General features: G+C 54.3%; 1 protein-coding gene across 8 annotated transcripts in view; it reads right to left on the bottom strand.

The window, feature by feature from the left end:
• Positions 1–455: 455 nt before the first annotated feature.
• The window catches only part of Gtf2ird1 (GTF2I repeat domain containing 1), a 75,269-nt gene continuing 56,369 nt past the window's right edge, over positions 456–19,355 (bottom strand). For 5 of the 8 annotated variants that reach the window (XM_074075749.1, XM_074075754.1, XM_074075753.1 and 2 more), the window contains 8 exons: positions 18,175–18,358; positions 17,840–17,868; positions 4,449–4,526; positions 3,992–4,184; positions 2,528–2,565; positions 1,729–1,874; positions 1,271–1,363; positions 456–665 (listed from right to left, as the gene is read on the bottom strand). In XM_074075749.1, coding sequence (XP_073931850.1) covers positions 1,292–1,363; positions 1,729–1,874; positions 2,528–2,565; positions 3,992–4,184; positions 4,449–4,526; positions 17,840–17,868; positions 18,175–18,358 — 740 coding nt within the window. In that variant the 3' untranslated portion in view covers positions 456–665; positions 1,271–1,291. The remainder of the gene's footprint in view (positions 666–1,270; positions 1,364–1,728; positions 1,875–2,527; positions 2,566–3,991; positions 4,185–4,448; positions 4,527–17,839; positions 17,869–18,174; positions 18,359–19,355) is intronic. The other 3 variants (XM_074075751.1, XM_020164692.2, XM_074075756.1) reach the window with 1 other exon arrangement.

Genomic DNA, 19,355 nt, shown 5'->3' with positions numbered 1-19,355 from the left:
CTCTGGCAGCAAAGAAAAGCATGGGATTTGTCCCTAGTCACCACGGCCTGGTGGTCAGGGACACTTCGTCTGCTTCTGCCAGGAAGGAGGAACTTAGCAGGCCTCTGGGGCTGGTTTCCTGCCTGACAGTCCATCGTGACAGCTGCAGCCACAATTCTATAAAAAAGAACAGAAGCCGGGCACTGGTGGCTCATGTCTATAATCCCAGGAGGAGGAGGAAGAGATGGCAACCAGGTGTAGTGGCTCACGCCTGTAATCCCAGCTCAGGAGGCAGAGATCAGGAGGATCATGGTTTGAAGCCAATCTGGGCAAATAGTTCATGAGACCCTATCTCAAAAAAAACCCTTCACAAAAAAGGTTGGTGGAGTGGCTCAAGATGTAGGCCCTGAGTTCAAACCCCAGTATCAAAGAAAATGGAACAGAGACAGCAACATTTTTTTTTTTTTTTACTTATTTAAAAAGGCCCTGGTGGCAGGAATATAGTGTAAAAATCCTTGGAAAAACTAAAAGGCATTGATACGTATCCGAATTTACACTCTGTACATAATTACAGTTCCTTAGGCTTTCCGAGTGAGGTCGCCATTCGGCGCTGAGGTCTAGTAACTCAGGGGTCCCGGCAGCTGCACGTTCAGTCCACTGTAGTCCACCATGTACATTGGCCATTGCTACAGAGAGGGACAGAGGGACCGGGTTAGGACTCTGGGTGACGGGGGAAACGCCAGCATGCTCAGCTTGGCGTCCTCACGGGCTTCCTCACTGTATGATGAAACTAAGGCCCAGAGAAGGAGTGCAATTGCTGCAAGAACACACAGCACAGACCCCATGACTGTTTCCCGGCTGTCTCCCAGGGGCTTGTCATTGGATCAGAGCTGGACTGGCTCAGGACTGGCTCAGAAACCACGTGTTGGATCCCCCGTTCTCTGGGGACCCAAGGAGGGAGGAGTCCCCTGTGGGCAGACACACAGCCAGGCAGGGAGATAAGGCAAAGTCTGGGCTTTGGGGGTGTCCAGGCAACAGCTGAAGTGACACACAGCCAAAGCATCAAGAAATCCTATAATCATTTTGTTTTATTTTTGGTGGGACTGGGGTTTTTGCGATTGCAAAGCAGACGCTCTACCACTTGAACCACACCTCCAGTCTGTTTTGCTCTGGTTATTTTGGAGATGGGGGGGGGTCTCATGAACTGTTTGCCCGGGGCTGGCCTCAAAACTAGATCCTCCTTATCTCCAGCCTCCCAAGCAGCTGGGATTACAGGCGTGAGTCACTGCACCTGGTTCATTTTCAAATATATTCAAATAGTCTCCTTTCTCAATATTTCCCCACTGGTATCTTCAAACTGCAGAGAACTCTCCAGGATGTATCCCTAGTGAGGGACAGGCGAGAACAAGGCAACGTGGAGGGACAGATGGGGCCCTGGAGGTGGCTTCTGCGTTCATCATTGACCAACCTCCCTCTGGCTCCTGCTGTCCTATGCACACATTGCTGGCAACACCCACCCTGGAGTAGTAGTGCTAAAGCTCAGAGCACAGACTATCCCAAGAGGATGGACAGACTATCTCAGGTCAGGACAGGCAGACATGGCTGCACCCCAAGGCTGGAGAGACCCCCCGAGAGCCCAGTACCTCCCTGTCCCCCACACCCACATCCCGGGGGAAAGTGGCCCTGCCCAACGGAAGGGGCAAGGGCCAAAGAAAAGGGTGGTCCAGGCCAGGTCCTGGGAGACTTTACCACGAGTGAGATCTGGTTGTTGGAGGCCACAGAGTCCGGGTTGGAGGACGAGGATGAGGAAGAGGAGGAGGAGGAGGAGGAAGAGGAGACTGAATTGCCTTCTGATGCCCTCTTTCTCTTGCGCCTGGGAAGGTGGCTGTCTTTGGCTGGTGGGAGAAACACAGGCTGAGGCTGGGAGCTGGGGACTGCTCTGTTTCAGCCTGGTAACCTCATTAGAGAAGGCTCTCAAACCACCAACGGCCAAGGCCCACCTGAGGCCAAGGGTCCCAGCTCTGCATTTCCTGGTGCCATACCCCTGTCCCCAGACCATGCACCCCACGGTGCTGGCCTCCCCCAGAGAATTCTCCCCAGAATTGGGCACCCTGGGAGAAGTGCAGACATGGGCCTGGAGGACAGTCCCCTAGTGGCTAAGGTGAGTAAGGTGTTTTTTTTTTTGGCTGCACTGGGGTTTGAACTTAGAGCCTCACACTTGCTAGGCAGGAGCTCTACCACTTGAGCCACACCTCCAGTCCATTTTGCTCTGGTTATTTTGGAGATGGGGGTCTCATGAACTAATTGCCTGGGCTAGCCTGCAACTGTGATCCTCCTGATCTCTGTCTCTCAGGTAGCTGGTGTGACACATTGGTGCCTAGGTCTCCTTATGTAGTCCAGGCTGACCTGGAACTCACGATCCTCCTGCCTCAGCCTCCCAAGTGCTGGTATTACAGGCATGTCTCACCACACTTGTCTGTGTCTTTTTGAAGGGAACAGACTCCAGTCCCCATGAGGTGTAAGGTGGCCCTTTCAGTCTCCAACTCACCTGCCACCTTAGTGTCATTGCAGATTTCTGTAAAAGGTCTGAAAAAGACAGAAATGGGGCAGAGTTAGAAGACGAGGTTTGTCCCCTCCTTCTTACCTGCTACCTCAATATGAGCGCCATCTTTCAGGAGATGAGATGCTGTGGCAGTGACTGGAGCACGGTGAAACCCTACTGCAGTTTGGATCTGAAGTGTCCCCTCAGGGCCCTGTGTTAAAGGGTTGGTCCCCAGCCTGTGGTGCTGCTGGGAGGTGAAAGAACCTTTAGGAGGTGGGGTGCAGTGGGAAGAAATTAGGTCTTTGGGGGTGTAGCCTTTGATAGGTTAGTGAAGCCTCAGTCTCTTCCTCTCTCTCCCTGTTCCCGTCTTCCCTCCCTCTCCCTCTCTTTTTTCTCCCCTCTCCCTCACATGGGCTTTTTGTGTCATGCATGTCCACCATGATATTCTGTATTGCCAAAAACCCAACCAAGCTGGGCCTGAAACCCCTGAAAGCATGAGCCAAAATAAACCTTTCCTCCTTTAAGTTGATGACTCAAGTATTTTGTCACAGTAATGGATAGCTGACAAACACAGACCAGAATTAAAACACAGTAATCATCTCCCCAGAGCAGCTGCTGGGCCCTGCTGGCGTCAGGCCAGGCCTAATTTCTTCATCTGTAAAAGTGAGGTCTCGTCTGAGCAAGGAAGGAGATGCGAGCTTAGACATTTAAAATGTCCGTGGGCATTTTAAAGGGGCCTTTTGATTTTATTGATTATTTCACTTTGTGGTATGACTCCCAAAAGAGAGCTAACCTAGGTGTCCGTCAGAGAGGACATTTTGGACCATCTGTGGGAGGTGACTGGCCAGTCATTAAAAGGAACAAACAGAGAACTGGAGGACTGGCTCAGGTGGTAGAGCACCTGCCTAGCAAGTGTAAGGCCCTGGGTTCAAACGCCAGTACCACACAGTGCCAGTGGCTCACGCCTGTAATCCTAGCTACTTGGGAGCTGAGATGGGCAGGATCGAGGTTCAAAGCCAGCCTGGGCAAATAGTTCCAAAACAACCAGAGCAAAATGGACTGGAGGAAGTGGCAGATCACCTGCCTTGTGAGTACGAAGCCCTGAGTTCAAACCCCAGTCCCACCAAAAAAAAAAAAAAAGAAACCCCAACAGAAAACAATATACATACTTATTTGTTCTTGAGACAGTGTCTCACTACATGCAGGGTTTTGACCTCTCCACATTTATTTTGGCAGTAGTGGGATCTGAACTCAGGGCCTCACATTTGCAAAGCAAGCGCTCTACCACTTGAGCCACTCCACCAGCCCTCCCTGACATGACATGCAAAGGCTGTGCACTGTGGATCTGGGGATTAGGGCTCGCTCTCCTCTCTGGTCACTGGCCACGTAGCTTGACGACCAGTCCCCCTGTGGACCCAGTGCCCTCTGTGCCCTGGCCCCGCCCCACTGCCCACCCCGAGGGGGACTCACTGGAGCTGATTAATGATGACCATGCGAACGTGTTCCCGGGCCTTCAGGATCTTCTCCAGCCGGTGGATGTCGTAGGTGTTGGGGTTCCGGAACGGGATGTCATCCGGCAGGCCCGTGACCTCAACAGCATCCGGGCTGTCTCGAATCAGTTTATACGGGACCAGCACAGGCCGGTTCAGGCCCAGGGCCTCACCTGCAGGGCACAGGAGGTCAGAACACGTGGAAGATATCCCCTGTTCAAAGGTGAAGCCCTCTAGGGAAAGGGCTGGACTCAGGCAGCCCCAGTGGGCCATGTGGCACTGGGGGGGAGAAAGTTGATCCATGCATACCAGTGGTCATGGCACAGGAAGGCTGGGCTGCAGTGAGGGACAGAGTCCCTGGACTGGCTTGTGGTGGGGTGGCCAGGGCCCTGGGCGTGGGAAGGCTGGGCTGGCTGTGGGGGCGGAAGGGCACTGACCGTATTTCTCATTGAAGAGCTCCTTCACCTGCTCACGGAGGATCACCTTCTCTCCAAGTCTGTTGGCGTCATCTTCATCTGCAGGATGGGGACAGAGGGCTTACAGGCAGCTCTGGCTTCTCTGGGGTGGTCTCTCCAGGCTCCATCACTCTCCCGCAGCTGGTTTCTGTCCTTAGTGGTCCATCCATCCATCCACCCATCTATCCATCAACTCATTCACCTATACATCATCCATCCTCTACCACCCACCCAATCCTCCCACCCACCCTCCCATCCACCCCACATTTCCTGAACAGCAGCCCAGCACAGGCCTCAGGTCAGGCGTGAACCACCAAGGGAAGGAAACAGGACTCCTCCCCTCGGGTGCTTGCCTCCTAGGGGGTGTCACCTAGTCTCAGCCCCCACAAAGGGCAACTGGAGATACTGAGGAGGCAACACAGGACATGAGTCAGGGTGCCCACCCCTGATTGCCAGGCAGCCCCCAGGAGAGCAGAGTATTTTTCTAATTTATGCATATTTGTATGTGTTTATTCACAATTCTTTATTGTGGGGCAGTACTAAGGGTTGAATTGTTTATTTTTTTTTGCAGTACTGGGGTTTGAACTCAGGGCATACATCTTGAGCCACTCCACCAGCCCTTTTTTGTGATAACTTTTACAAGATGGGGTCTCATGAACTGTTTGCTCAGGCTGGCTTCGAACTGTGATTCTCCTGATCTCTGCTCCTGAATAACTGGGATTACAGGTGTGAGGCAGCAGTGCCTGGCAGAAAGGTGACTGCAGTTAAGCAATTTCTTTTCTTTTTTTTTTTCTTTTTTTGACAGTACTGGGATTTGAACTCAGGGCTTTGTACTTGCTAGGCTGGCTCTCTACCACTTAAGCCACACCTCCAGCCTAGTTTTTATTTTTTTTCTTTTTGAGACAGGATCTGGCTCTATGTAGTCCTAGCTGGCCAAGAACTGGTGATCCTTCCGCCTTCGCCTCCAAAGGCTGGGATTACAGGCATGAACCCCCATACCTGACAAACAGGATGTTTAACTGGGGCTCTGGATCAGCAATGGTATGTGTGTGGGGGGGTGCAGAAAAGATCCAGGTTGAAGGACAGGCCACTGCCCATAGGGTGAAAGACTGTATCCTGACGTGGTACAGGGGAGGTGACTGTGATGGCCCAGCATGAGTGCTGGCAAGATTTGTAAACAGAATGCCAGGACCGAGGGACCCACCCTGACTGCTCTCAGACCACAGCCTGTGAATGGGGAACTGCGTGTGTGTCCAGAGGACATATGCTCCTTGCTGGGTGCTCCCCTCACCCCCTCCTCGGCCTAGAGTTGCTACTGGGGGTCAGGTCACCCCAGAGAGGCACTGAGGGGGGCAGCGGAGAAATTTGCTGTTGCTGCAGTTGGGGCACCAAGAGGTAAACCACAAGGTGGGTGTGATAACACACACCTGTAATCCCGGGAAGATTCTGAGTTCAAGGTCGGCCTGGGCTACAGAGTGACTGTCTCCAAAAACAAAAGCAAGCCTTGGGGTGCACTTGGCCACAGGGCTGGGCCTCTGGGTCAGGGGCAGGGTGGAGCATGTAGGTGGCAGAGAAGCAGGCCATGGGGATAGAGCAGACAGAAGCGGTCTTTGGAACAAAGCAGTTCCTGCTAATCTTTCAAGCTTGAGGCAGAGCTCAGTCCAGTTTGGCTGCATCTCAGGTCGGGGTTCTGCGCCCTCCGGCTCTGTCTAGGAGGCCCAGCCTTCCTGTGAACATTCTGGGAAAAGTTGGGGTTCAGTGTGAAGGTCTGCCACTCCAGCCCGAGGCTGGGTACCTGCTCTGCCAGACTTCGCCTCTTCACAGGGTACTACCGGGCACATCCAGTCCCCACTGGAAAATGTCAAGCACCCTAGACAACAACCTCAGCTGTGTCCCCACTCAGTCATACCAACCCCCCGAGCTCAGCACCCCCAGTCTCTCCTCCTTCCCTTGTGCCCCAATGCAGCCCATCTGGACCCCAGACAAGGCAAGAATTGACCTGACCTTTCTCCAGGTCCCAGCCAGACAACTGTGCAGGAACTCAGGGGACACTGACTGTGCTATGGTGGCACAGTATTCACACAGGACAGGGAGAGACAGCCTGGGCTGCAAACCAGGGTGTGCCAGACACTCTGCCTGGCAGCCTTCCCAGACCTGGTCATGTTCTCCCTCACCACAGACAGGCTAAATAATTTGCCCAAGGTCACACAGCTGTCACGAACAGTGCTTCTGTTTGACCTCACAGCACTGGTCCTGGGCTGGCAGAGTGGTTCAAAGTGGTACAGTGCCTGCCCAGCAAGAGTGATGCCCTGAGTTCAAAAGCCCAGTATTGCTACCACCCCCCAAAAAAGTGCTGTTGAACCTGACCTCTCGCAGTCACCTGTGAGAGGCCCGGGGCAGAAGCACCCCTCCTGGACAGGCCCCTCCCTAGGCCTTTCTCCCCCTCTTCCTGCTCTAAGGCGTGACTGTCTACCCAGGCGGCACCGTCTGCTTTGTTCTAATCTGCTGCCTGTTATGAGGATGAACTGAATCTGCCTGGGAGGGGGGAAGACAGCAGGTTTATTAAATCACCGCCAGCTCTGTACAGTTTTAAAACAGGTGGCTCAGGGCGATGCCTGGCGTGCTAGAATCTAAGTCAAGGGCAAAAGATCAAGAAGCTTGGTAGGCCTCTCCTTCCCCCACTGGGTGGTACAGGCCAGCAGGCGTCCCTCTCAGGAGGTCGCACCCCTCCCTGTCTCTAGCATACTGTCTCCTTTTCTTGGAGAAGAGCTTCAAGTTCATCTTTTTGAATTTTTAAGGTTTTTATTTTGGCAGCACGGGGAGTTTGAACTCTGGCCTCACATTCACTAGGCAGACACTACCACTGGGCCACTTTGCCAGCCCTTTTTTGTGATGTTTTTTTTTTTGAGATAGGGTCTCCTGAATTATTTGCCTGGGCTGGCTTTGAACCTCCATCTTCCTGATCTCTGCCTCCTGAATAGCTGGGATTACAGGTGTGAACCACTGGCACCCATGCATGTTCTTTTAACCTCTTCTAAGGTCTGCTCAGAGGCTGGGATTCTCTATCATCTCCCCCCTTTCTTTTTGGTGATACTGGGGTTTGAACTCAGGGCCTTGTGCTTCCTAGGCAGGTGCTCTACCACTTGAGCCACTCTGCGAGCCCTCATCTCTGTTCTATGGATGAGTAAACAGGTTGGGGATTGGGGGTTGCAGCTCAGTGGCACAGAATGTGCTCTGGGTTCTACCCACAGCATTGCACAAAGGAAAATGAGGCTCAGAGATGGGAAGGCTGTGTTGCAGTGGTGTGGAGGCCCTCGCCCAGGACAAGGATCCCTCCCACCCCAGACCTGGGCTTGGACAGGGGGTACGGGGGTGGCACAGGGGTGGGGGTTGTCTTCTCAGCTGCCAGGATCCCTAAGGGACTGATACACTGGGCCCTGTTCTGAGATCATTGCAGGAATTCTTCACCTAAAGCCTTCCAGAAACCTTATGAAGTTGGCCATTGTGCAGATGAGGGAACTGAGGCAGAGAGAAAGCAGCCTGTCCCAGTTACACAGCAAGGGGGCGGGGCTGAGACAGCCCAGACTTCTTATAATCTATCTATCATCATTGGTACTGGAATTCGAACCCAAGGCCCCCACTTGTGCCACAGCCCCAGCTCTCAACCTTTCTAATTAGTCCGTGTCATTTCACTATTCAGGACTCCCTGTTGTCAACAGTGTGAAGCCATCCTCTTTACATGGTACAAGTGTCCACAGGTGCCACACTTCCTGTTTTTTTTCTTTTCTTTATATTTTGGAGGCACTGGGGTTTGAACTCAGGGCTTTGTGCTTGCTAAGCAGGCACTCTTACTACTTGAGCCACACCTCCAGTCCTTTTTCCTTTGTGATTTTTCCAAGATAGGATCTTGTGAACTATTCGCCTAGGGCTGGCTTTGAACCAAGATCCTCCTGATCTCTGCCTCCTGACTTCTGGGATTACAGGCGTGAAGGGGTGTTTTCTTCTTTGTCCCTAAGGACAGAGTCCCGGTGTATCAGGCATTTTGAAACTGCTTTTGTTGAAAAGTACAGTCCTCACTTGTGCCTGTGACATGCAGGGTCCACCCCGTCTCCACCCAGCTCTCTTGAGGTCTTCAGCTAACCACGCCTCATCTTGCCCGCTCAGTGCACTAATGCCCAAGCTGGCTTTTCTCCCCACAGCCCACATCAGCAAATTCTCTGGCTTTAGCTTCCAAATATACCTAGGGTGGTGACTCATGGCCCTCCCCTGCCACCACAGGCCTTTCCCTGCTTCCACCCTTGTCTGTCCATAAGCCACAGGATTGTCCTAAAACACAACGCGACTTATCCCCTGCTTGGAGCTGCCGTTGCCTCCCAGCTCCTTACCTGGCTGCACACCAGCTCTTCTAGCACTTCCCCTGACCACCCTCCAACACCCCAGCAAGTGACCCTAGGACCTTTGCACTTGCTCTTCTTCCTGCCTGTGTGGCTCCTCCCTGCCTTCTTGGCTCAGCATCGCCCCCTTCAGGCCTTTACTCAAAGGCCTCCCCTAGGCTGCTACCTAGTATGTAAGACTCCCTGGGGTCCATCCGCGCCCCCCACAACACAAAACACACACAGAAATCCCCCAAACCCTGCCACACTCCCTCCTGTCCTCTTCCCAGAAGTCACATCTAGCACACTTGACAAACTGTTTGTTTTCTACGTCCCCACCAGAAAGTAAACGCCACCACGAGACACGTTTTCTCGTTCTCTCTCTCTCTCTCTCTCTCTCTGAGACAGGGTCTGGCTGTGTGGCACAAGTTGGCCTGGAACTCTTTTTTTGTGGCACTGGGATTTGAACTCAGGGCCTACACACCTTCACTCACAAGCCCTTTTCTGTGACAGGACTTTTTGAGATAATCTTGTGAACTATTGGCCCAGGCTGGCTTTGAACCGTGATCCTCCTGATCTCTGCCTCCTGAGTAGCTGGGATTGCAGGTGTGAGCCACCGGTGCCTGGTATTCTTGAACCCTTGATCCTCCTGCCTCAACTTCCTGAAGGCTGGGATTACAGGCATGCACCACTATGCCTGGCCATCAAATTGCTTTTTAAATCAGTGTTGCTCTCCGCTACAGTGATCCTCACGAATCCTGACCAGTGCAGTGTCCTGGTGGCCTGGAAGCTCCAGTCCTGACCTCTCCCATTTTGTCACCAGACCCCTTCCCATGAGGCTGGAAAGATCGGGCCCTCCCAATAGCTGCAGGGGTGATTTGGCTGTGCCCCACCTCCCCTTCACTTCTGTAGCTCAATGACACGTGTCATCCAGCGAGAGCCTGTGTTCAGCTCGAGGTGCCTGGTGACCCTCCACGCTGATGTCACGCCAGCCCAGAGAAAGGGGCTTTGTTCTTAGGACCAGTTGTTCTTGTTAGCCTGGGTGGTCTCAGCAGGGGGACAGTTTCTGGAATGTTCGAGAAAAGTGAGCCCTCCCCTACTACTCCCTTCTGGGGCCTGTGGGGTCCCCTGCCTAATGGCCTGAGAACTTCAGGGCTCCCTTCCGCATACACAGGCAGAGCCTGGGACCCCCCAACCCATCCTGGGGTAGGATGGAGTGGTAGCCCACCCCCTCAATGCCATAGGCCTGGAAAAAAGCAGGGTCTCCCCAGTATGGCTCCATGGTCCATAATTGACCCAATGCCTCGGAAGGAAGGAGGCATTGGGTCAATTATGAGCCTGGCAGCAGGGCACCTGTCTGTCTGTCTGTCCGTCTAGCCCCACCCGCCCCCAGATGCTGTGTCTTCCTGGGATGGCAGCAGGGAGGTCATGACTGGGGCCTAATGAACAAAGAAAAGCAGAGGTAATTAAGAGGAGAAACGTGGGGCTGGCATTGCAGTGGTGATGGCTTTAGAAACTCCAGGAAGGACGGTTTTATTTTGAGCTCTCAAGAGTGTGACAGAGCTGGAAGTGTGGGGAGGGCTGTGAGGAGGCAGGGGCCAGCACAAGGGGGAACTGTGTGGCTGGGGACAAGGAAATGAACCTCAGATACTGAGCAGCAGAAGGGACCATGGAGGGTGTCTGTTTCGTGGAATCTTGAGAAAATGAGGCCCAGAGATAGTAAGTTAACTTATCCAAGATCAGAGGCAGTAAGTTAATTTATCCAAGATCACAAATAACTGAATTTATCCAAGATAAGATTAGAGACAATATATTAATTTATCTAAGATCATAAGTCATGGTAAGGTAACTTATCCAAGATCACAGGTCATAGTATGCTAACTCAGCCAAGATCGCAGATCATAGTAACTTATCTAAGATCACAGGTCAGAAGTGACAGAATTAGTTCCTAAGAGGACTACAAGGACTCCTGTTCGTGCTACTGTGCAGTTCTCTCCCCGTCAATGTCACCCCCACACTGGTATCCAGCAGCAGCCCAGGTCCCTTTCTCCAGGAAGTCCAACCTGGTGGGTGACAGGAGGCCCCACTGAGAGCTGGCCAGCAGCACTGCTGTGACCTTTTCCCACCTGTGCCCCCACAGATGGAAGCACAGCCCTTCCCCACAGCCGAGCTTCTCAAACTGGGCCTCAGACAACACTGGAGCACGAGGTGAGTGAGCCAGGATAAGCTACCTTTCTTGGGAGCACTGACCTACTTCCTTAAAATGGAACCAAACCAGGAGTTGGCAGAGTAGACTCGGGGACTGGTGAGATCCAGCGGGGCCCTCTGAGGACTCAGGCCCTGACTCCCATGATGGTGCTCAGGCTTCTGGACAGTGGGGACGTCAGCGCAAGAGCTTGCCAAGGCCAGGCCTGCAGGGTCCAGTCCACGCTGCAAAGCCAGGCCTTCCAGGCCCTCCACGCTCCGCCTGGTGGCCACTCCGCCTGGCCACATGCTGAGCTTGACAGCCCGTCCTTCCTCCTGGACTTGGCTGTGGGACCCAGGGTGAGGCAGACAAGGTGGGGCGATTCTTCCCATTTTACAGGTAAGGAAACCGAGGCCCAGGCAGGCAAACTGACTTGCTGGAGTCACACAGGAAGCCAGCAGCTCTGCTCTGCCTCTGGGGTCCCCAGTACCCCTGCTCTGGGGAGGGGCTTCTCCAGAGAGTAAGCTAACTAATCCAAGATCACAGACAGTAAGTTAACTGATCCAAGACCACAGACAGGCTACACCCTGGGGTGAGAGAAGTAAAGTGCTTCCCAAAGCTGAGAGAGGCTGTGGGGAAGTGGATTGTTCAGGTGGAGAGGCCTGCCTTCAGTGTCTCTTCCTCCAGGCAGGCATTGTAGCCTCCTGTGCTTCTTCTCAGACAGGGTCTCACTATGAAGCCCAGGCTGGCCTGGGACTCTCAATACTCCCGCCTCAACTACCTAAGTGCTGAGATTACAGGCGTGCACCACCATGCCATGTGGATTCTTTTGCCTTTAGGAGTCCCTTGGAGACAGGGGTCGCTGCACAGCCTCCTTGTTCCCCAGTGATGGTGACAGCTATTACCTTCACCCCAAAGGCCCCAGGTCCCATGGTCACGCTGTGCCCACGCTAAGCACCTTTAAGGCTCCACCAGCCTTTGGGGCACCTGGTCGGGTCTTCAAAGGTCTCACAGGCCTGCAGACTCAGCCTTGGGGACAAGCATAATCATGGCCCTTCCTGTCCCTTCTAGAACCTAACACCCACCTCTCTGGGACCTGCGTGGCTGCTCTGCCTCAATTTTGCTTTGTCAGTCCAAGTAGTGAGTAGAAGTGCACCTGTCATCATGGTAACCAGACAACGCAGACCTAGTCACATCTTTTAAAAGAAGCCTTCTGATGTCATCAGCTGTCCCCCCACACTGGCCACCCTAGGCTCAGCCTCCAATGTAGCAAGACCTCGGTGTGACCTTGGCTGGCTTAGTTTGCTCTGGTCAGTGACACCCCCCACCACCCATCTACATCCTTCCCGGGCCAGGCACAAAGAGCCCGGCACGTGTGCACTTAACAAAGACTGGAAAGGCTAAGGTCACAGCTGCCAACCCCTCCCCCGCCTGGGGTCTGGGGACTGTCACCTCCCCTGGGTGGCAAGTTTTCCCAGATGCAGGTGGCTGGCCATTGTGGGTGGAGGCTCTGAACCTGCAGGTGACCTCACCACGGCCACCCATCCCTCCTCTCCTTTCTCCATCCTGGTCCTACACATCCCAGTGGGCACAGCTGTGCCCTCTCCTCATGGTGTCCACGTCACGCACCCCATTCTGGTCATCCTTCATTTTTTCAGCTCTTGTCCTTCTGGGACTCTGCTTCCAACAGTCCTTTGTCCTCCTGGGGACCACTGGAACACTGCTGGTGACCAGCACCCTACTTCCACATGTTCCTTTCCTTTATCCCTCACCCCCTCCATGGCTGTTCCCTCCTCTAAACCCTCTTGATCCCACCCCTCTGTCTCCTCCATCCCCTAAAATGCCTACAACCCACAGGACACCAGGGCTTGCCTGGCACTGGAACCCAGCCTGGAGCATGTCAGGTACATCTGGTACACAGAGCTGCTCCCCAGGCTTGTGGCTTTACTTCCTCCTGCCTCTAACTCCTAAAACTGTCTTCCTGCGTCTCCTCTGTCTCCAAGGCTTGTGCCACTGTCGCACACCGCTCTGGCTCTTACTCATTTCCTGCTAGAACGCAAGCTTTGCGCTGAAGGCTTTGAAGGGCGGAAAGTTCCATGTGACAGCACACTGCAGGTGCTGTTGACAGCAAGCTGAAAGGGTTAGACAGGACTAGTGTAATTGCACCTGGTGGTCAGGAGAGGGCAGCAAAGCGCCGCCCAGTGTGATGGCAGCATGGTGGGGGAAGAGGATGCAGTCACAGCCCACAGAGGGCACAAGTCGGGCCTAGGGCAGAGGTAGAGCCAACCCTCAGTTCTTAAGTTCAAATCTCAGCCGTGCTATGCAGATACTGTGTGACCCCGATAAGTTCCTCAACCTCTCTGGGCCTCAGTTTCTTTCTGAAAGAAAGGAGGAAAGATGTGAAGGGCTGGCCAAATGTCTTCTATTAGGGACAAGGTAGCTACAGAGCTAGGACGCACCCCGACGCAAGAAGGTCATCAGGGTTTTTTTGTTGTTTTTTAGAAGTACTGGGGTTTGAATTTTGGGGTTCTACCACTTGAGTTACATCCCCAGCTCTTTTTTCTTTAGTCACTTTTCAGACAGTGTCTTGTATTTTTGCCTGGCCTGGCCTTAGACTGTGATCCTCCTCCCTCAGCCTCCCTCATGGCTGGGATGACAGGTGCACAGAACCAGACCCTGGCTTATTGATTAAGATGGGGTCTCTCCAACTTTTCACTTGGGTAGGTCTCAAACTGTGATCCTCCCAACTGGCCTCCCGAGTAGCTAAGATTACAGGCGCAGCTCAGAGCCACTTCACAGCAGCTCCCACCAGCCAGAAGGAAGCCCCCAGCCCAAACCAGAAAAAGGGGCCTCCGGGAGTGTCCTCCTTCCCTCTCTGGATGGATGATGTGCCACATCCACCCAGCTGGCTTCATCCCCAGCTGCTGGACACTACATCTGTGCCTTCCCTTAGGCTCTGACCTGTGTCAACACCATGCGCTGTTCTGGTCACCTCCAAGGCCACCTCCTCAACACTTCCTCCAGGAAGCTTTCCAGGCTCCAGGAAGACCAACAGCAACCATTTCTCTTTGGGGCAGTAGGGACACAGCCCTCCATGGTCCACCAGCACTCCCCACAGTCTGTCTTACTTGGATTGCCTGGAGGGGCAGGTGTGCCAGCTTGTTCCATGGCCCACGTGCTGCCTGGCAGGCAGGCCCCAAGCGTACCGTGCCACCCCCACCTGCCCTGAGGCCGCTGTCTGGACAAAGGTACTACCAGTGTCACCACATTCCTCAGCTAGTTCCTGTTCTGGTTCAACTCAGAGCCCTGGTGCCAGCCTGTGCCAGGCTTCAGGTACTGTGTAGGGGAGGGCCTGGGAACAGTTTGTCCCTGGGGCAGGACTAGAGCTCAGTGACTTAGACCGCTGAAGGCTCCCGGAGTCTGAAGACCTTCCCAGTCCAGAATGACAAGTGTCAGGAGAAAGCAAGGGGCTAGCCTGCCGGGCTGTCTACCCTAGTCCTTCCAAATTGACCCCCTACCTCAGCACCAATGCTGCCAGGGCCATTCCTGAGACTGGGGCCAGGATGCCTTACCGTCTAGGTGGCTGCCACCCTCTGCAGGCCTTGTGGGAAGAGCAGTGACTGAGATCCAAGAAATACAGTACTTGCCCAACCCTGGAGAGGACATGGGCTCCATCTCCAGCACCACAAAAAATAAAAGCCAGGTGTGGTGGTGCACATCTGTAATCCCAGCACTAAGGAGGCTGAGGTAGAAGGATGGAGGGTTCCAGGCCAGCCTGGGCTACATGGTAAGACCCTTTCTCAAAATAAAAAAAAGAAAAGAGTTGAGGAGTGCTTGTAGGGCACGAGGAAGGCCCTGGGTTCCATCTCCAATGACAGAAACGCTAGCTGAGCCCCTGAATCATTGTCTGGAGGGGGAGCCCTGGTTTCTGGAAGTGGCCACCTCCGGGAGGTGCCCAGGGCTCTGGGGTCTGCCGGGAGGCTGGGCTGGGCGCTATCCCCAGATCTTGTCAAGTCACTCCTTTCCGCGGCTTCCCTGAGTCACATCCTGCCTGTGATCCAACCCTCCACACTCCTCATGCCTCCCCATGAGGACACAGGGAGCGAGGCCCTGGAGCCAGCCTGTACAGATACAGCACTCCGGAGACTTAAGGTCACTCAGGTACCATCAGCCTTGAGTTCCTGCCCCTCAATGATAGGGGACAGAGTCCAGTGCTGAGCCCACAGCCTAGCACATGCCAGGGTCATAATGAGTGTCTTTCCCCGTGTTCCAAACACCCTTAAAACTGGCTGTGCAGATACAGGGCGTTGGTTGGTGGCTCATGCCTGTACTACACAGGAGGCAGAGATCAGGAGGACTGAGGTTCAAAGCCAGCCTGGGCAAATAGACCCTATCTTGAAAAAACACATCACAAAAAAAGGGCTGGTGGAGTCAAATGTAAAGCCCTGAGTTCAAGCCCCAGTACCACCAAAACCAAAACAAAGACCATGTCCCCACATCTGATAATGGGCCCCACCCAGGTCCCTTCCTTCTGGGAAGCAGAGGGTTGGCCTGTGCACCCCTCACTGGCTTTCCCTCTATCCGTAGAGGGCCACCTGGGCCATTCTTCCTTCCTGGGCTAACCTCAGAATGGAACCACTGGTGCCAAATTATGACAGCAACCCAGGCACACACCACGTCAGGGCTAGTGGGGGACCTGCCTCTGTGAGGTTCATCTGCCTGGAGTCACACAGGCCTGAAACACAGGTGCGGGCAAGGGAACCTGGCCTGGGGGCAGGTGAACTGAATGGACACAGGCCAGTCCTGGTGCCAAGCGGGTGCACAGGCCCCATCACAGGGCCGGCAGGGCTCTAAGGGCAGCCCTGCGAGTCCACAGGCCTGGGATGTCCTCACAAGCACGTGCACACTCGGGTCCCTGCCTGGCCTGCTGTGCCTTAACTGTCGCCAGCTGAGGAAGTGCTAATTTCTCCTGTGGCTGCCAGGCGACCAGTCTGGCTGGGCCACTGCCTCTGGCCTCTCCATGCTGGGGAGAGAGATCAAGTCACCAGTAAGCTGCTTCAGACAGAGACTTGAAAGCAACTGAGCCTCTCATAGCTCTGGGACATGGGGCACACATCATTGAGTGTCAGCCCCCCCTACTTTTTTGGTGGTACTGGGGTTTGAACTCAGGGCCTTACTTGCTAGGGCACCACATAAGCCTCTCCACCAGCCATTTTTGCTTTAGTTATTATTTTTCAGATAAGGACTTGCTTGTTTTCTTTGTTTGTTTTTGTTTTTCTCTGAGATTTCCATACTACTACCTCTGCCTGATGCAGAGTTGGGATTACAAATTGCACCATCAAGCCCAGCTCTCAGTTTCTCTCTCTTTAAGACCTACTTCACAGGGCTAAGGAGCCAACAAGAGGCCTCCTCTGGTCATTGCTGTCATCCTAGTACCGGGAACATGGTCTGGTCCTACTGGGCCCTCTGAAATTCATAAAAAGTGCTTAGTGTGAGATTCAGTGTCCGGGCATCTGCTGGCCAGGGGTCCTCCAGCTCACAACCCCTGCATACTGTAGCTCTGATTTCCACAGTCCCCTCCCTCCCTCCCTTCTTTCCTTTTGTGCTAGGATTTGAACTTAGGGCCTCACACTTGCTAGGCAGGCGCTCTACCACTTGAGCCACGCTCCTAGTCTTCTGCTTTAGTTCATTTTTCAGATAGGATGTCACACTTTTGCCCTGGGTATGCTCAGACCAAGATCCTTCTACCTCTGCCTTCCAAGAAGCTGGGATTATAGGCCTGCACCACCACTCCCAGTCCAAGGGGCTTTCTGACTCCAGGAACACCTCTCCCATTCCCTCCTGGGGTCCCTTGCTTGTGTGGCCACAAGCAGCCACACTACCACCCTCACTGAGGTGAGCATCCCAACAGTGTCATCCCCTTCCCCAGAAGCCCTCCAAGCCAGGCTCAAGCTAGGAAGTGAATGGCTCCAGGGAGGGGAGTGGCCAGCCCCATTGTGGCAGGTGGAGGTGACGTAAGTATGACTGGGAAATAGAATCCCAGGCTGCAGGCCCCCTTTGTTCTGGGCACTGCTGTGACCGTGCACCTGTTCCCAGCAGCACCCCATTCCCAGAATATGGGCGCAGCCTCCCCAAGGGCCTGGGTCTGACAGAGTCTCTTGGGGTGGATCAAGGACCTGGAAAGGTGACAGGGCCCTTGCGTCTATATGCACAGGCCCAGGGTCGATGGGCAGCCCCTGCCCAGAGCCCTGCCAGCCCTGAATGCTTCCTGGAGGCCTCTGACCCCCACAGGAACAGCTGTGCTTGCAGCTTTGGGAGGGCAAGGATGCAGCTCACAGTGAGACAGAGGGACCTGATGCCTTGACGGAGCTCAGGAAAGGCGTCTTGTCATAGGGCTGTGTGGTCCCCATATGTCTTGTTACCCAGCTACTGAGCCCCCATAGACAGCATCCCCGCATACAACACCCTCATCCATTCACCAAGTCAGCCAGGCCGTTTGTCAGACTGAAAGGGAGACAGACCCAGCTGAGCTCCTTCTCCTGGTCCCCAACTGGGTGACAAGTGGAAAATGCTGGTGCCACCTTCCCCAGACTTTCTCAGCCCCAGGATGGCACACGATCTAGCCTTCTTCCATCCACCTGGGGCAGGTGCCCAGAGAGGAGGGAGGGCAGTAGGGCAGGGCCTATTTCCTGTTCCCAAGCCCAGCCACCATGACCCATAGTGGGCTGTGCTCGGAGCACTGGCCTCTGGTTCCCTGCCCCGTGCCTGGCCCCCATGGAAAGCGGTCCCCCACCCCCACGGCCAGTGCCCCTTACCAGGTTTTGGGATGAGTCCTTGGAACGGCCTGGAAGGGAAGGAGAGAGGGGTTATCAGGAGGGCCTAGGGGACAGAGCAGTCACCTGGAGGCTGGTAATATGGGGGGCCTGTCTCAGGCTCCCAGCAGCAGGGTCTGCATGTTAACAAGATATGTGGGTGTCGGTGTGCACAGGACAACGCTTTCTGAGCAGATACAAGGCGCTCACAAGGCCACTCTTACTATGGAGGCTGGAGTAAGGTGGCCAGGCTATGTGTGGGGCTTCCTACACCCTGGATGGCTTGCGGTCTCCTCTCCGATCCCCCATCCCGGCCACTCCTGCTCTCCCCTAAGTACCTGGTGACTGTGAACTTGATCTTGTCGGCTACAGCGAGGATTCTCTCCAGGTTCTGGGAGCCGAAGGTGCATGGCTTGCGGAAGGGGATCCCGGGGGGCAGCCCCTCGATGATGACGGAACCCGGGTTGCTCTTGATGCGTTTGTACGGCACCTGGACTGGGTATCTGATGCCCAGGGCCTCCCCTGTGGATAAGAGAGACAGTGGTGCCCATCAGGAGCCAGACAGGGCGGGACGTGAGCATACAGAAGCACAGGGACCCTCGGTGTGCAGAGTGTGCACATGGGGCCCCCAGAGAGCACTGTGAGAGGTGCACTCGGAGGAGACTGGGAATTGGGGTGTGAGTTGTACAGTGGGGTCCTGGTGTGAGTCTGTACTGGGCAGGGAGGAGTCGGGGGGTGGGCAGGACGTATTCCCAGCTGCTGCGGCAGACAGGGACTGCACACCCCGAGGACAGCTGGCCCTCCCTGTGACTCCATCAGCCCCTGGGACTTTGGTTTAACACCCGCCTGGCCCAAGTTGGGCGGATTCCACCAAGCAGCAAGGAAGCCAAGCTGAGACAGCCAAGCTGCTGCAGGACCCCAGGGCCCTCTGTGCATCTGGGCTTTAGCCCTGTTCATGTCACCAACCCTCTGCAGGGCTGTGGCACTTCTGTTCCATGAAGGTGCCAATCTTCTCAACTAACTAATTTCTACCTCGTAGTCACGGGAAACTGGAGAATGGACCCCATTTCCCTTTTTGCTCTGGCTCCCAGGAAACTCAGAGTCTGACTGGTGCCCCACATCTGGTAAGTATAGAATTTCTGTCTTTTCTTGGGGCACTGGGGCTTAAACTCAGCCTTGCACTTGCTAGGCAGGCATGCTATCATTTGAACCACACTCCCACTGCCCTTCCTTCCTCCCTCCCTCCCTCCCTGCTTCATCTCTCTTTCTCTTTCTTCTCTTTGCAGTACTGGGGTTTGAACTCAGGGCCTCACACTTGCTAGGCTTGTGCTACTCCACCAGCCGTTTTTTGTGATGGGTTTTTTGAGATAGGGTCTCACGAACTATTTGCATGGGCTGACTTTGAACCACTGTCCTCTTGATCTGTCTCCTGAGTAGCTGAGATTATAGATGTGAACCACCAGCACCTGGCTGCTTTAGTTATTTTTTGAGATAGGATCTCATGTTTATTTCTTGGCTG

This window comes from Castor canadensis, chromosome 6 (genome assembly GCF_047511655.1).
Source record: "Castor canadensis chromosome 6, mCasCan1.hap1v2, whole genome shotgun sequence".
Lineage (NCBI taxonomy): Eukaryota > Metazoa > Chordata > Mammalia > Rodentia > Castoridae > Castor > Castor canadensis.
This window is presented reverse-complemented; position numbering and strand designations above follow the sequence as displayed.